General features: G+C 32.8%; 1 protein-coding gene across 1 annotated transcript in view; it reads right to left on the minus strand.

Moving 5' to 3' along the window:
- The window catches only part of UGGT2 (UDP-glucose glycoprotein glucosyltransferase 2), a 206,053-nt gene that overhangs the window by 18,635 nt on the left and 172,709 nt on the right, over nt 1-14,709 (minus strand). Inside the window, exons 34-37 of the mRNA XM_074191915.1 lie at nt 11,941-12,123; nt 7,908-8,068; nt 6,989-7,103; nt 1,510-1,626 (exon numbers count right to left, since the gene is read on the minus strand). Coding sequence (XP_074048016.1) covers nt 1,510-1,626; nt 6,989-7,103; nt 7,908-8,068; nt 11,941-12,123 — 576 coding nt within the window. The remainder of the gene's footprint in view (nt 1-1,509; nt 1,627-6,988; nt 7,104-7,907; nt 8,069-11,940; nt 12,124-14,709) is intronic.

Genomic DNA, 14,709 nt, shown 5'->3' on the forward strand with positions numbered 1-14,709 from the left:
CAAGAAAACAGTTGTGCCATGCCATTGTAAAATCTACACAAATTACCAATTTTTTTTTTTTTTTTAGGATTTTGCAAGGCGAATGGGATTAAGTGGCTTGCCCAAGGCCACACAGCTAGGTAAATATTAAGTGTTTGAGGCTGGATTTGAATTCAGGTACTCCTGACTCCAAGGCTGGTGCTCTATCCACTGTGCCACCTAACTGTCCCCAAATTACCAATATTTTAATATTTCCATTTATTCCCTTCAGTAGCCTGGATAGGTGTGCCTTTTAATTCTGGTTTATTCTTACCTGTGTCCTTACATATATTATACATACAAGATGAATCCAAATTGTTTAAGGTCTTTCCCCAGATTAAACTGTTCAAGTATGGGGGGATTCCTTTTAAGTAACTTTTTTTCTTATATAAATATTTTATTTGTTTTCCAATTACATACAATGAAAGTTTCTACCAATCATTATTTTTGCAAGGTTTTGAGTTTTACAATTTTTCTTTCTCCCTTCCCCCCTCTCCCCAAGAGAAGGCACTCTGATATAGGCTTTATATTTGCATTCATGATAGGCACAGATTGAAATTGAATGTGCTGTGAGAGAAGAATCAGAATCAAAAAGAAGAAAGAAAACATTAGAGATAGCAAAATTACATAATACATAAGACAACTTTTAAAAATTGAAGATAATAATCTTTGTTCTTTGTTTAAACTCCACAGTTCTTTCTCTGGATACAGATGGTATTCTCCATCAAAGATACCCTAAAATTATCCCTGATGATTGCACTGATGGAATCAGCAAGTCCATTAAGTCCATGCTGTTATTAGGGAGTACTTCTGGTTCTGTCCTTCTGGTTCTGCCCATCTCACTCAGCATCAGGTCATGCAAGTCTTTCCAGGCTTCTCTGAATTCCCATCCCTCCTGGTTTCTAATAGAATAATAGTGTTCCATAACATACATATACCACAAATTTGTTCAGTCATTCTCTAGTTGATGGACATTTACTCAATTTCCAATTCTTTGTCACCACAATATTTTTGTACATGTGGGATTTTAAACTACTTTTCATCATTTTTTCAGAATACAGATTCAGTAGTGGTAATGTTGAATCAAAGCGGATTCACAGTGTTATTGCCCTTGGGATATAACTCCAAATGCTCTCCAGAAAGGTTCACAGGTCTATCAATTAGTGTCCTAGCTTCTTTTAAATATTTTTTAAAAAATGTTTTTTCAGACTCCTAGTAAATTATGGTTCTATTATTACTATCCAGAGTGAGAAAAAAACAGAATAGCAAAAATGACTTACAAATTCAGAAATTCCTGGACATTTTGTGATAGATGAAGGTCCTGAGGCCTTCCCGAGATGTTCCCCTAGATGGTCTGTGGTCACCAATATAGTGCAAAGACTCTACCAGGACTGGTCTTTCAGCCTTGTTGTGGTAGGACCAGACTTCTTTCTTTTCTATATTTCTATATTTCTACATATATGTTTGCCTCAGAGATACAGTGAAACTTACCAGATCAATTATTTTGGCCTTTTTTTTTGATTCATCATCACACCATGTTTCACACCACAACCACTCTTGAGGAAGAGACTTAATGGCAACCTGATGAATCATACTATTGGGTAGGTCCTATTAAAAAGATAAGATCAAAATTAGATATATAATACCTATGATATCGGCAAATAAATAAAGTCATATTAAGCAGGATAATGAAGTAAAAAAGATAGTACAAAGTCATTTTGCAATGTATCAGACTCTCTGAATCATATCTGGGGTTTTCTTGGCAAAGATACTAGTGTGGTTTGCAATTTCTTCTCCAGCTCATTTTTTTTTAGGTTTTTGCAAGGCAAATGGGGTTAAGTGGCTTGCCCAAGCTCACAAAGTTAGGTAATTATTAAGTGTCTGAGGCTGGATTTGAACTCAGGTACTCCTGACTCCAGGGCCAGTGTTCTATCCACTGTGCCAACTAGATGCCCCCTCTAGTTCATTTTTACAGTTTGGGAACCAAGGCAAACAGAGGCTAAATGACTTGTCCAGGGCACACACTTAGTAAGTATTTGAGTTCAAATTTAAACTCAAGTCCTCAGCACTCTATCCACTATGTCTCCTAGCTCCCCAGTAGTATATAAGTACCAAAATAATATATAAACGGCAGTTTTGTTTTTTAAATACTTGAATAATTTTCTTTAATACAAATTTTGCTGAAAAGTTGCTCCTATTTTTTCTCTATAATGGGCAGCACATTCATTAACTAAATTTGGACTAAGTAACTTCCTTAGAAATTTAATTTTAGGGGCAGCTAGGTGGTGTAGTGGATAAAGCACCAGCCTTGGAGTCAGGTACCTGGGTTCAAATCCGGCCTCAAACACTTAATAATTACCTAGCTGTGTGGTTTTGGGCAAGTCACTTAACCCCATTGCCTTGTAAAAAAAAACCACCTAAAAAATAGAAAATAAACAAATCATTAAAAATAATCTGCTAATATTGCTATTAAGGGCATTTGAATAAAGATATTCAAAGATTCAGATACAGACAATGAACATAGGTAAGAATATATATTATTAAATGTGCTTGAAAACTGATAATATTTAATTTACATATTCAAGTGTTTGGCCTTTATAAAAGAAGGGAAGAAGAAATAGAGAAGGAGGAAGAGGGAAAAGGGGAAGGATAGTTGAAGGAAATAGGAGAGAGAAGGAGAAAGGGGAAAAAAGAAAAAGGAGAAGAAAAAAGGAAGAAAGAAGAAGGAAGAAAAGAGTTCATAAGCAAGCTTGCAGCTAGTATTTGAGTGGAGTTGAAAAGAGAAAGATGTCTAGAGAGGAATTCTTACCCAAAGACAGAAAGTGGGGTTTTCTATACATCTTCTCCTAGCTATCCCAGAGGGACCTCTTCCCCAGCCCCGACCACTGCTAGATGTGGGAGCTACATCTATGTGTGAGTACATACACACACACACACACACACACACACACACACACACACACACACACACAAACACACACACACACACCGACACATATAAACATGCATATATATGTATACAAACATAAACACATACATGAATGTTGTTCAGTCATGTCTGACTCTGCATGATCCTATTTGGGGTTTTCTTGGCAAAGACACTGGAGTGTTTGTTATTTCCTTTTCCACTTAATTTTACAGATGAAGAATTGAAGCAAACAGGGTTAAGCGACTTGCCCAGGGTCCCCACAGCTAGTAAATGTCGGAAGCCAGAATTTGAACTCTGGAGGGAGAGTTTTCCTGATTCCAGGTTTGTCACTCTATGTACTGTGCCACCTAACTTCCCTCATGTCCATGTATACATATTTTGGAAAAAAAATTAAACTCTTCCCTTCATGGAGGTTTATTTCTAGTCTTTTACTCCTTTTACTCCTATATTCCTATTTTCCAGGCAGGCAGCTGGAGAAATGCAGAGTCCATCACTAATGTAATATGGAGTTGGTACATACAGGCTAAGCAACTGTACTTCCAGCCTTATTAGGATCTCTTTTTAGCATATTGACATTGCCCATTTCTTGAATATTCTTCCAGCTATTTAAATTGTTTGTTATTTCTTTGAGGAATATTTTGTAACTGAATCTATTTAAGTCTTTTATGTGCTTTAGTAGGTTGATTCTCAGGTATAGTATAGTTATTTAGTAGGGATTTCCCTTTCTATTACTGCTTTTAACTTTGTTATTCTTATATAGAAATGCTGTTGATTTGGGGGGGGGATTTATTTTGTTATCTGCAACTCTGCTGAAGCCTCAATTAGCAGTTTTGTTGGTTTCCTAGGGTTCTCCAAGAATGCTATCATATTATAAGAAAACTGGAAGTTTCATCGCCTCTTTAACCATATCTATGTCTTTTATTTCCATCTCTTACCTTATTGCTGTTCCTAGTATTCCCAGAGATATATCAAATAATATAGGGGAAAGTAGGCATTTTTGCTTCCTCTATTTATTGGAAAAACTTGTACTGTATCTTCATTGCATCTGATATTTGCTTTTGGTTTTAAGATAGATACTTTTTATACTATAATAAAAGGTCCCTCTAAGTCTACACTTTTCATCAATTCTCTTTTTATTTGTTGTTAATGTATGTAATATATGTTTTCTCCTGAGGACTGCTTTTGGTACAATACAGAAATTTTGATGTGTTGTTTCATCTTATTTTACATAGTTATTGTTTCTACAATTTGTTCTTTGATACATTCACTAGGATTTCATTGTTTTAATTTGTTTTGTTAATGTTTTAATTTGGGTCCATGTCTTTTATTTGTGATCTCTGAACCAATTAAAATTTTTTTATAGGATATATTAACTATTCATGCCTTTTTACATTTATTTGCAGTATCCTTGTGCCCCAGTAAGTGCTGATTTTTATAAAAGTATCATGTGGTATCCTTTAAAATTAAAAAAAAAACTGAGTTCTTAAAGTTATTCTCTTCTAGGATAAACCTATTTGATGCACATTAAATTTTATCATTTGTTTTTTTCTTAAATTTTCTTCAAAAACATCAGTTCATTTAGTTGCTGCATCCTCTTCTCCATGTAATTTAACAATATTCATTTGATTTTTAAGACAACTAAATCAATCAACATTTGCAGTAAAAATTTCTGCTCTACACATTTCATTTCCATTTTTTTTCACTGCTTTAAATAAATTTGAAACTTTTTGTCCAAATGACTGTTCTGCCAAGAGGAATGCAATTTTAAAAAAATATTGCAGTCTTCAATCCACACAGCTAATAGATACTTCATTTCTACCATTGTAACATTTCCATTCTTTGTAGTTTACAGAATACAAAAAGCTGATATGTATTTTATAATATCTTATACCATAGATTCAGGCATTTCAACATCTAGTCCTGTTTTAAAGTTACCATGGACATTTAATTACATTAAATGTTTTTAAAAATTAACAATAACTCATTCTTTTGCAATGGCAGTATTTCCATCTGAAATAGAATACCTATTTTCCATTTGATTAAGGGTACCTAAAAAACAAACACAATTATTGGTGATAGCAGCAGCTTATCACACTATCACAATTATAGACAAATGCACACTGACAACTCAGTAGCATTTTAAAATCCTTGATTAGTTCACACAAGTGACATTAACTGAATTTTTGCAGGCCTGAGAATTTTTTAGTTCTTCTAAAATTTCTTGTACAATAATTCTTGACTTCTGTTTTCTCAGCAGTTATGCTGGGTAATTTTGGGTTTCATCAATATTTTATAATAAGCCAGGTTAATCTCCTTCGGGAGCAAACATTTACAAAATATTTGTGTGTAATGCATTGTTCTAGACCCCGAGGAAACTATGGTAAAAATTAATACAGTCTCAATGAGTCTATAGTATATTAGAAGAATATGATACATGCACAGATATAAAAATATACAGAGAAGTAACTTGGCTACAAGAGGATAAATTTCATCTTGCCAAGTTTTATCTTACCCCTCTAAACTCAGTAAAATGAAGCTCCAATATTGAGAATAGGAATTTTGTCATTCTAACCCACAAAACAGGTAGAGAAGGGAGAATGGTGCTGAGGAAGAAGCAGTACACCCAAGAAAGACTAGATGCCCCATAGCCTATGCTGGCTAGCAAGACTGGCTCAGCTAAGGGTCTGATGACCCACAAAAGATATGAAATAGTTCCAAGCTCTGGGTTATGTTGGCAAAGAATCCAGAGGATATGTGATAAGGAAGGCATGAAGTTGTCAGGTTTCACTGTATTGATTTTAAAATAATGTTTTCTCACCAATTCAAAGCTAAATGAAATGGATATAAGGACCTCCACTTGTCTTTATAGATTTATTTCAATTGTGTCTTCACATACTCATGTTCCATCATTTTGTTTATCTGTAACTTTTACATATTCTGTTTCCCTTCAAGTACTTCCCTCCCCTTAATAATTTTATACTGAAAGCTAGAAATTCTCAGTGTAAGAGTTAAAGTATTTATGACAAAATTTATGAAGTGCTATATAAGGGAGTTATTCTGTCTATATAAAGTAGTGGCACTAAGAAATTATACCTTTAAGCACTCTTAATTTTATACTTTAAGACAAATTTTTGCACTTGTCTTTGCTATACATGTTATGTAATGAGAATTTGAGGAAAATATTTTTCTTTTGGTAAAGAGAAATATGACTCCATAAGAAAGAAATCTATTTTTTACGATTTTAATAAGGGAATATTAGAGAAAGGGAAGCAATTTCATTATAGTGTCATATCATAACAAGGGTCAAAAAATTCTAGACTGTATGTAAGTATTAAACCAACTTTTATGAGTTTGCTATTTTTTTGTAGACTTTGTTAAAAAAGATATTTTGATACAAAACTCATTTTATTTAGTCACAGAAATGATTTAGCAAATAGATTTAATTTCTGAAGTACATTTATAACACAAAAAACATAGTTAAAAAAACACAGGCCATAAGAAACAGAAATAACTGCAAAACTTTATAAAAGATATTCAATTATCAGGATCAAATGTGAAGATAATGTATCAGACTAAAGAAGGAAGGGCATCTAATATTCTTCCCTCTTAGTTTCTAGCCTCAATTCATAATAAACTTTTAAATCAAGATGTAATAAGAGCTAGGTTTAATTGTAGTTTATTCCATTTTTATTTTTGTATTTGTTTTTACCAGACTTGACATTTCACAGGACACTTCTAGCGTTGAAAACTCCTTCTACCAATGCAGATGAGTACTTTATCATTTATCATCTTAGAGAGTTTCCAGGGACACAGAGATATCAAGTGACTTCTCCTGCATCACAGAGACCTTATGCATCAGACGTGGGACTTGAATCTTGATGTTTCTGTATTCAAGGATATCTCTGTATGCAATATATCACATTGCATCTGTTTTTTTAATGTGTTCCTAAAGTGATGTTTTATTTTGCTCAGATTTTCTTATATTATAAATGCCACATGCTCTAACTAAATCTGGATATAATTTATTAAACCAGTACTTACCTGATCTAGGTTGGACAGACTGTTCGGGTCCTGACTAAGAGCCTGGTACTGACCTCTAAGTCTATCTCCAGCTGCAATTTTTCTGAATTTCTTGAGATCAACAACATATAACGCACTGAAAAAAAGAAAATATTCCTTAGTCTATGTTGTTATTATTTATACATATGGTTTGCTGGGACCTAGAGAGCCTAGAATCTCACTGTCTTTTCTTAGCTTCCCTTTGAATTCAACAGGGTTAAATGATACCTTAGTATTTTCTCTGCTGTGGATAGAGCATTAAATTTTAGGTCAAGAAGACATGAGTTCAGGGGTGGCTAGGTGGTGCAGTGGATAAGCACTAGCCCTGGAGTCAGGAGTACCTGGGTGCAAATCCGAGCTCAGACACTTAATAATTACCTAGCTGTGTGGCTTTGGGCAAGCCACTTAACCCCATTTGCCTTGCAAAAAACCTACAAAAAAAAAAAAGAAAAAAGAAAAAAGAAGACATGAATTCAAATCTTATCTCAGATACTTATTTGCTGGGAAAGTCATTTAACAACCTTTCGAAGCTTCCATTTTCTTTATTACTGGCGTGTCTGTGTCTGTGTGTGTCTGTGTATGTGTACTTGACAGTTTCTAAGATTCCTTTCAGCTCTAAATATATCATTCTATTACTTGTGGAGACAACCTTATGCGAACTATTGTTCACCAAAAATGCTCATAAGGTTCTGTTCTTGCTAACAGGAAATTTAAATCAGTGTCACTGAGAAAAGAGAATGAAAAATTCAAGTGTCCTCATGTTTACTCTAGCATATTCAATAAAGTATTGTGAGAATTTACTAATATTATATTTTTTCATAAATTTCCCAGTCATTAGCAAAGTTACTATCTGAATAAAACACATATTGATGCAAGAGTGAAAAACTATAATTTTTCTTACCTGATGTGGTATTTTCTTTTTACTAGATGGGAAGCCCAATATCCTGATTTCCAGAAACGGTATCCATCCATTTCAGGTCGACTATCACAAAATGGTGTGTAACCATATGGTGCTCCACCAAGATCAAAATCTCTAAGCTCTTTTAGGTCTGTTCTCACAATCTACAAGATTAGAATATAAATTTTTAAAAATCTGTAGATTATAAGAATATATTGACCCTGTAAATCTGCATTGTAAATCAATCATCTTGTGTTAGAGACTTCTACTTAGAAGAGAACTTAAAATATCATATAGCTTCAGTTTTGACAAATGTCCCCAAAATAAAATTTGAAGTCAGTTAAAATATTCCAAGAGATCAGAAATAGAAAGTACTTCAAAGGCCATTTAATCTAATTCATGCCTGAAAAAGAATCCTTTCTACAGCATCCTTGTTAAGTAGTCATTTGGTATCTACTTGAAGACCTTTACTTAAAGGGAATCCAATACTTCCAGAGATAACCCAGCCCCTTCTGGTAACTCAAATTGTTAGGAATTTTTTCCTTACATTAAGCTTAAATCTTCTTTACAATTTCTTACCATTGTTCCTATGACAAATTCTTAATTCTTCTTTCTACTATTTTTTTTTTGGCAAGGCAATGGAATTAAGTGACTTGCCCAAGGTCACACAGCTAGGTAATTATTAAAAGTCTGAGGCTGCATTTGAACTCAGGTCCTCCTGACTCCAGGGCCTGTGCTCTATCCACTGCACCACGTAGCTGCCCCTCTGCTATTTAAAAATAACAAATTTAACTTTTGTTTTTCTGGAGAAGAACAACATCTTCCTTCCTAGGACCTTTGCAGATGATTTGTTTAAAATACTCAGATTAGTTTATTTGCCCATTTAGTCAAACAATATTGCTTTTGCTGTATACAAAGTTCTCTTGGTTCAGCTCATTTCACTCTTTATTATTTCATGCAAGTCTCTCCTTATTTTTCTAAAATCAACCTGTTCATCATTTCTTAAGAGTATTCTAGGATTCTATTCCAATTATATATACCAGAACTTGTTTAGTCATTCCCCAATTGATTGGTGTCCCCTCAATTTCCAATTCTTTGCTACCATAAAGAGAGTTGCTCTAAATATTTGAGTACACATAGATTCTTTTTCTTTTTCCTTGTTCATCTTGGGAAACAGATTAATATTGGTATTACTGAGCCAAATTTACATAGATTTATAACTCTTTGGGAATAATTCTAGAATTTTCTCCAAAATGACTAGATCAGTTCACAGTTTCATGAACAGTACATTAGGGTCCCAATTTTTAGACATCCCCTTCAATATCTGTCATTTTCTCCTATTATTTTAGTTATTCTGACAAATGTCAGATGATATCTCAAAGTTGTTTTAATTTACATATTTCTAATCAATAATTATATAGAACATTTTTTCAGATACTATATAATACTTTAATTTCTTCACTGAAAAACTGCCTGTTCATATCCTTTGACCATTTATCAATTAGACAATGACTCATATTCTTATAAATTTGACAATGTTTTTTATTTAGTTGAGATATGAGACCCTTATCTAAGTTACTGTCTTTAAAAATTCCCTCAAATTTTCTACTTTCCTTCTAATCTTGGGTATACTGGTTTTCTTTGTATAAAACTTTTTAAATTTAATGTAAGCAAAATTATTCATTTTACATCTCATAATGCTCTCTATCTCTTATTCATTCACAAATTTTTCTTTTATCCATAAGTCTGAAAGGTAATATGTTTCACATTGTTTTAATTTACTAATATTTTCCCTTCATAGCTAGGTCATATATGCACTTTGACCTTATCTTGGCAGCTAGAAAGCTAGAAAGAAAATGGCAAACCACTCCAGTATCTTTGCCAAAAACTCCAAAAGGATTCACAGAATTGGAAATGACTGAACAATAACAACTAATCTATATTTGATAAATGCAAAGATCAAAGGCTTTTAGAACAAGAACTCACTGTTGATAAAAATTTTGGGAAAAATAGAAAGCAGTTTGCTAGAAAACTAAACCAACTAAAACCAAGGCCAACTGACCTTTCACATCATATAACAGATAAAGTCAAAATGGATACATGATTTAGATGTAAAGGGTGATATAATAAGTAAATTAGGGGAGTATGGAAAATTTTACTTATTGTGTCTTTCGGTAAGGGAACACTATGTATGACCAAACATAAGATAGAAAGCATTATGGGATGGAAATGAATTATTTTGATGGCATTAAATTAAAAAGGTTTAGCAGAAACAAAACCAATGCAATCAGGATTAGAAAGTAAGAAGAAAGGGGCAGCTAGGTGGCGCAGTGGATAAAGCACTGGCCCTGGAGTCAGGAGTACCTGGGTTCAAATCTGGTCTCAGACACTTAATAATTACCTAGCTGTGTGGCCTTGGGCAAGCCACTTAACCCTGTTTGCCTTACAAAAACCTAAAAAAAAAAGTAAGAAGAAAGCTGGAAAAAATTTATATCATCTTTTCCTGATAATGGTTTCATTTCTCAAATTTAAAGAGAACTGGATAAGAATACAAGTCATTCCTCAATTGATATGATCAAAGGAGATGAATAGGAAGCTTTTAGATAAAGAAATGAAAGCTATCTATGTCATATGGAAAAACATTCTAAAATAACTACTGATTAGAGAGATACAAATTAAAACTCTGAGGTACTACCTCCTATCTATTAGATTGGCTAATATGTCAGAAAAGAAAAATGACAAATGTTGGAGGACTTGTCAGTTGTTCCATCTATTCTGATGAATGAACTGGAACTAAAGGACTATATAACTATGCATACCATTTGACTCAGCAATAACACTCAGAAATCTGTATCTCAAAAAGATCAAAGAAAAAAAGGAAAGTACATACATGTACAAAAGATATTTATTGCAGCTCTCTTTGTAGTTGTAAGAATTTGAATTGAGGCCAAATACATCATTTGGAGAATGGCTGAAGAAGATGGTGATGGAATGTCCATCAACTGGTGAATGGCTGAAGAAGATGGTTATAAGAAATAATGAGCCGGATGCTTTCAGAAAAATCTGGAAAATTCATATGACATGATACAAAACACAGTAACAGCAACACACACATATATGTGTATACATATGTGTGTGTATATGATCATCAACTGTGAATGACAGCTATTCTGATCAATACAATGATCCAAAACCATTCTGAAGGACTTAATGATGAAAAATGCTATCCACCTCTTGAAGAAGAATTGGCAGGGCCTGAATGTAGATTGAAATATACTTTTCTAAGTTTCTTACTTTTTCTAGTTGTTTTTTTTAATGTTTTCTTTTACATCATTCTTAATATGGAAATATGTTCTGCATGACTTCATATTTTTAATCTATATCAAATGCTTGTCTTTTCAAGGAGGGTAGGAGAGTGAGGTAGGGAGATAATTTGGAAGCAAAATTTTAAAAAAGAATGTTAAATTTTTTTACAAATATTGAAAACATATTTAAGAAATAAGTTATATAGGAAAAAGAATATTTTTTAATAAATGCCTTTACTCTCACTTCATATATGTATTTAATTATTACATAATTTTTCTAGTTACATAGCAAATATAATATAAAGGTTTCAATGTGCTCTCTCTCTCCACACACACACACACACACACACACACACACAAACACACAAACACACAAACACACAAAATCACACACCAATAATTATTGGCAGAAGAAAAATATTGCTCCTCTTTCAAAGGAAAGAAATCAAGCTAGAAGTTGGCAATCTTTTAAAAATCAAACTTGGCCAGAGTTAAGGATGATGTGATGTTCATGTTCTGGTTTCATGAATAAATAACTAGTTGTAGTGGTAATATGCTATCGACTCTTTTATTCACATAGCATTGGTACTACTAGACAGGAATCATATATGAAGATAGAATGCTTACAAGGATGTTAAGCATAAACTAGAAGCATTATAAACTCAGATCCTTATTTAGATGAAAATTTTCCAAACCTTGACCTCAATGAATTTGCTAATTTTATTTCTTACCTGATCAGCATCAACAAAAATTATTTTGTCCACAACCAGTGGAAAAAGAACATCAAGGAAAAGAATCTTGTAACCCCAAATGATTCTTTGTTTTTCAGTTTGTCGATGAAGCCAACGGGGCCATCTATATTGGACTAGTTCATACTGGAATCCATATTCCTTTGCCATTTGAGGAATTATCTCCTACAAACAAAAATTCAAGAAATAATTAGTTTTGTTTCTATGAAAAATTATCTTTAACTAGGTATTTAAGTTTAAAATAAGGGATCTTTGAATTAATACAATTTATTATGTTCCATTTGCTAGGTGATGCAGTGCATAGCACATTAGAGTCAGGATGATTATTCCTTATGAGTTCAAATTTGGCATCAGATATTTACCAGCTGCATGACCCTAGGCTCATCACCAAACCCTGGTTACCTCAGTTTCCTCATCTATAAAATGAGCTGGAGAAGGAAATAGTAAACCACCCCAGTTTTCATTACTAAGAAAACCCCAAAGAGGGATCAGATACACCCGAAAGAATTTTTTTTTTGCAAGGCAAATGGGGTTAAGTGGCTTGCTCCAAGGCCACACAGCTAGGTAATTATGAAGTGTCTGAGGCCAGATTTGAACTCAGGTACTCCTGACTCCAGGGCCAGTGCTCTATCCACTGTGCCATCTAGCCACCCCAACTGAAAGAATTTGACAAAAAAATATACTCCATGTCTAAATATTATTTTTCACAAAATTGTTCCTGTTCATAACAAATATAAACTGTTTAAACATACAGTCTAAATATATACATAGTTAATTTTGAAATAAAAAATAGCAATTTGCTATATTTTCTAGCACATATTTCTTTATCACATAGGTCTAATATTTCCCAATTATGTTGAGGGTGTCTTATTCCTGGAACAGGACTAGTAGAAGTTACTAAATTTCCTTAAAATTCCCATTGTAAAAAAGCCTTGGTTCTTGGGTGATGGTCATAAGAAGGAAAGAATAGAATGAGTGAGGTGGGCAAGTAAGGTGTTCAGAGAAGCTGCTATTATGCTCTCCCCTCATGAAGTCAGCAGGCGATTACTATTTCATTTTAATTTAATCTCTTTCTGCTCTGGTGAGATCAAAGTGCATTTGGCTGTATTTGAAAGATGACTAAAGAACATCTTTGCCTTTAGCCATGAAAGTGATTAATAAAAACAAAGTTCCTAAGGAATTTCCATTATTAGCTATGGTTTCTTTCTCAAAGAAGAGAAGAAATGAAGAATTTGAGGGAATTATGGAGACCATTTCAAAACTGAACAGAAGGGAAATTAAATAGGAATGAAAAATCATAACAAAGCTCAATCAATTTGACAAATATTGATTAATTACCTACTTATATGAAAGATACCATACTAGAGGCCAAGAAAAGCATATGAGACAGACCTTGACCTCAATGAATTTACAATCTATAGGGAACCAAGGAAACATTTATATAAATAAATATGTTGTAGATTGTAAAAATATATGACATACAAAATGTTTTCTGTATTACTTTTGGTAATGCAGTTGAAAATAGACTTTTATCCATTTTTTGGTAACCAATGCTACAATAAAGGACAATAAATAATCTTCATGTAGACTGTACTGCATATTATATGCAAAACAGTATTGCTTAATAAGTAAGAGTACTAGATTTGGATCAGGAAAAGTGGGTTTAATTATATTTCAAATATTTCGGCTATTACCTTCTTTCCTCAGGCAGTCCCTATCATATTTTTACAAAATCTTATATGTTCTGTTAGGTTACATTCTATATTACTAGAGAGTGTCTGTTCTGTTAGGAATTCCTTGATGTAATAAAATCATAGATCCTTTCCTATATTCTTGTCTTTAAAATATATTTCTATTCTTAAAAACCCCACAATAATTAAAGTAATTTAAATTATTAACAAATTATTCCCACTAAATCTTACTCTATAGTCTGAGTGTGATGGGAAGGTGATTTGTGTAAAGATCACGCCAGTGGAGTGTAAGTATTCTTGTCTATAACTTCTTAAAAATCTTCCATGGAGATCCATACAACATTCTAGGGACTTCCCTCTGGATTAATGATCTCCAAAATTTTTTATTTATAATATTCCTCCTATCAGTAAAAGAAAATTTGAAGAAGTAACAAAAGTTCAAGCTTTAAATTGTAATATATATATACAGATTTATAAATTACATAACACGTTACTGTACTAATACAGTATGGTTATTATGAAACATGTACCAAAAACTGGAATTAAAAAATATCTTCAGTGCATATGTTAATACCATATTAAGACTCTTTGAACCATACTTCAATAGAGATAAGTTCGTTTGAAGTTGGAGGAAAGATATATACTTGTCAAAGGTCCCAGAGACAACATCTAAAAGAGAGTCCTACTAATATGTGTTCCTTTGTTTTTTAGTTTTTTAAAATTCACTCATTGGAAAAGACAGATTAACAATAAAAAGTACAAAATATATTTATGATTATATATTACATTTATTTCAATATGATTTGTTGCTAAATTGGTAAATTTATTTAAAACTTAGGTACTGAATTATACTGCTTGATTGAGTAGTGAAAATACATTGCATCATCTTGCTACTAAAAATATTGCAATTGCTGCACTGTCTTATTGGATTAAGATTGTTACTGGGGTGAGGTGGGAGCATTTAAAAAAATGTGTTACATGCACAAGATTTAAAGTAGCACCATTTGTATTTTTAATTCAATATGTAAAATATATACTCTGTGTTTTCTTTTGCCTCAAG

This window comes from Macrotis lagotis, chromosome 6 (assembly GCF_037893015.1).
Source record: "Macrotis lagotis isolate mMagLag1 chromosome 6, bilby.v1.9.chrom.fasta, whole genome shotgun sequence".
In the NCBI taxonomy this organism is placed as follows: Eukaryota; Metazoa; Chordata; class Mammalia; order Peramelemorphia; family Peramelidae; genus Macrotis; species Macrotis lagotis.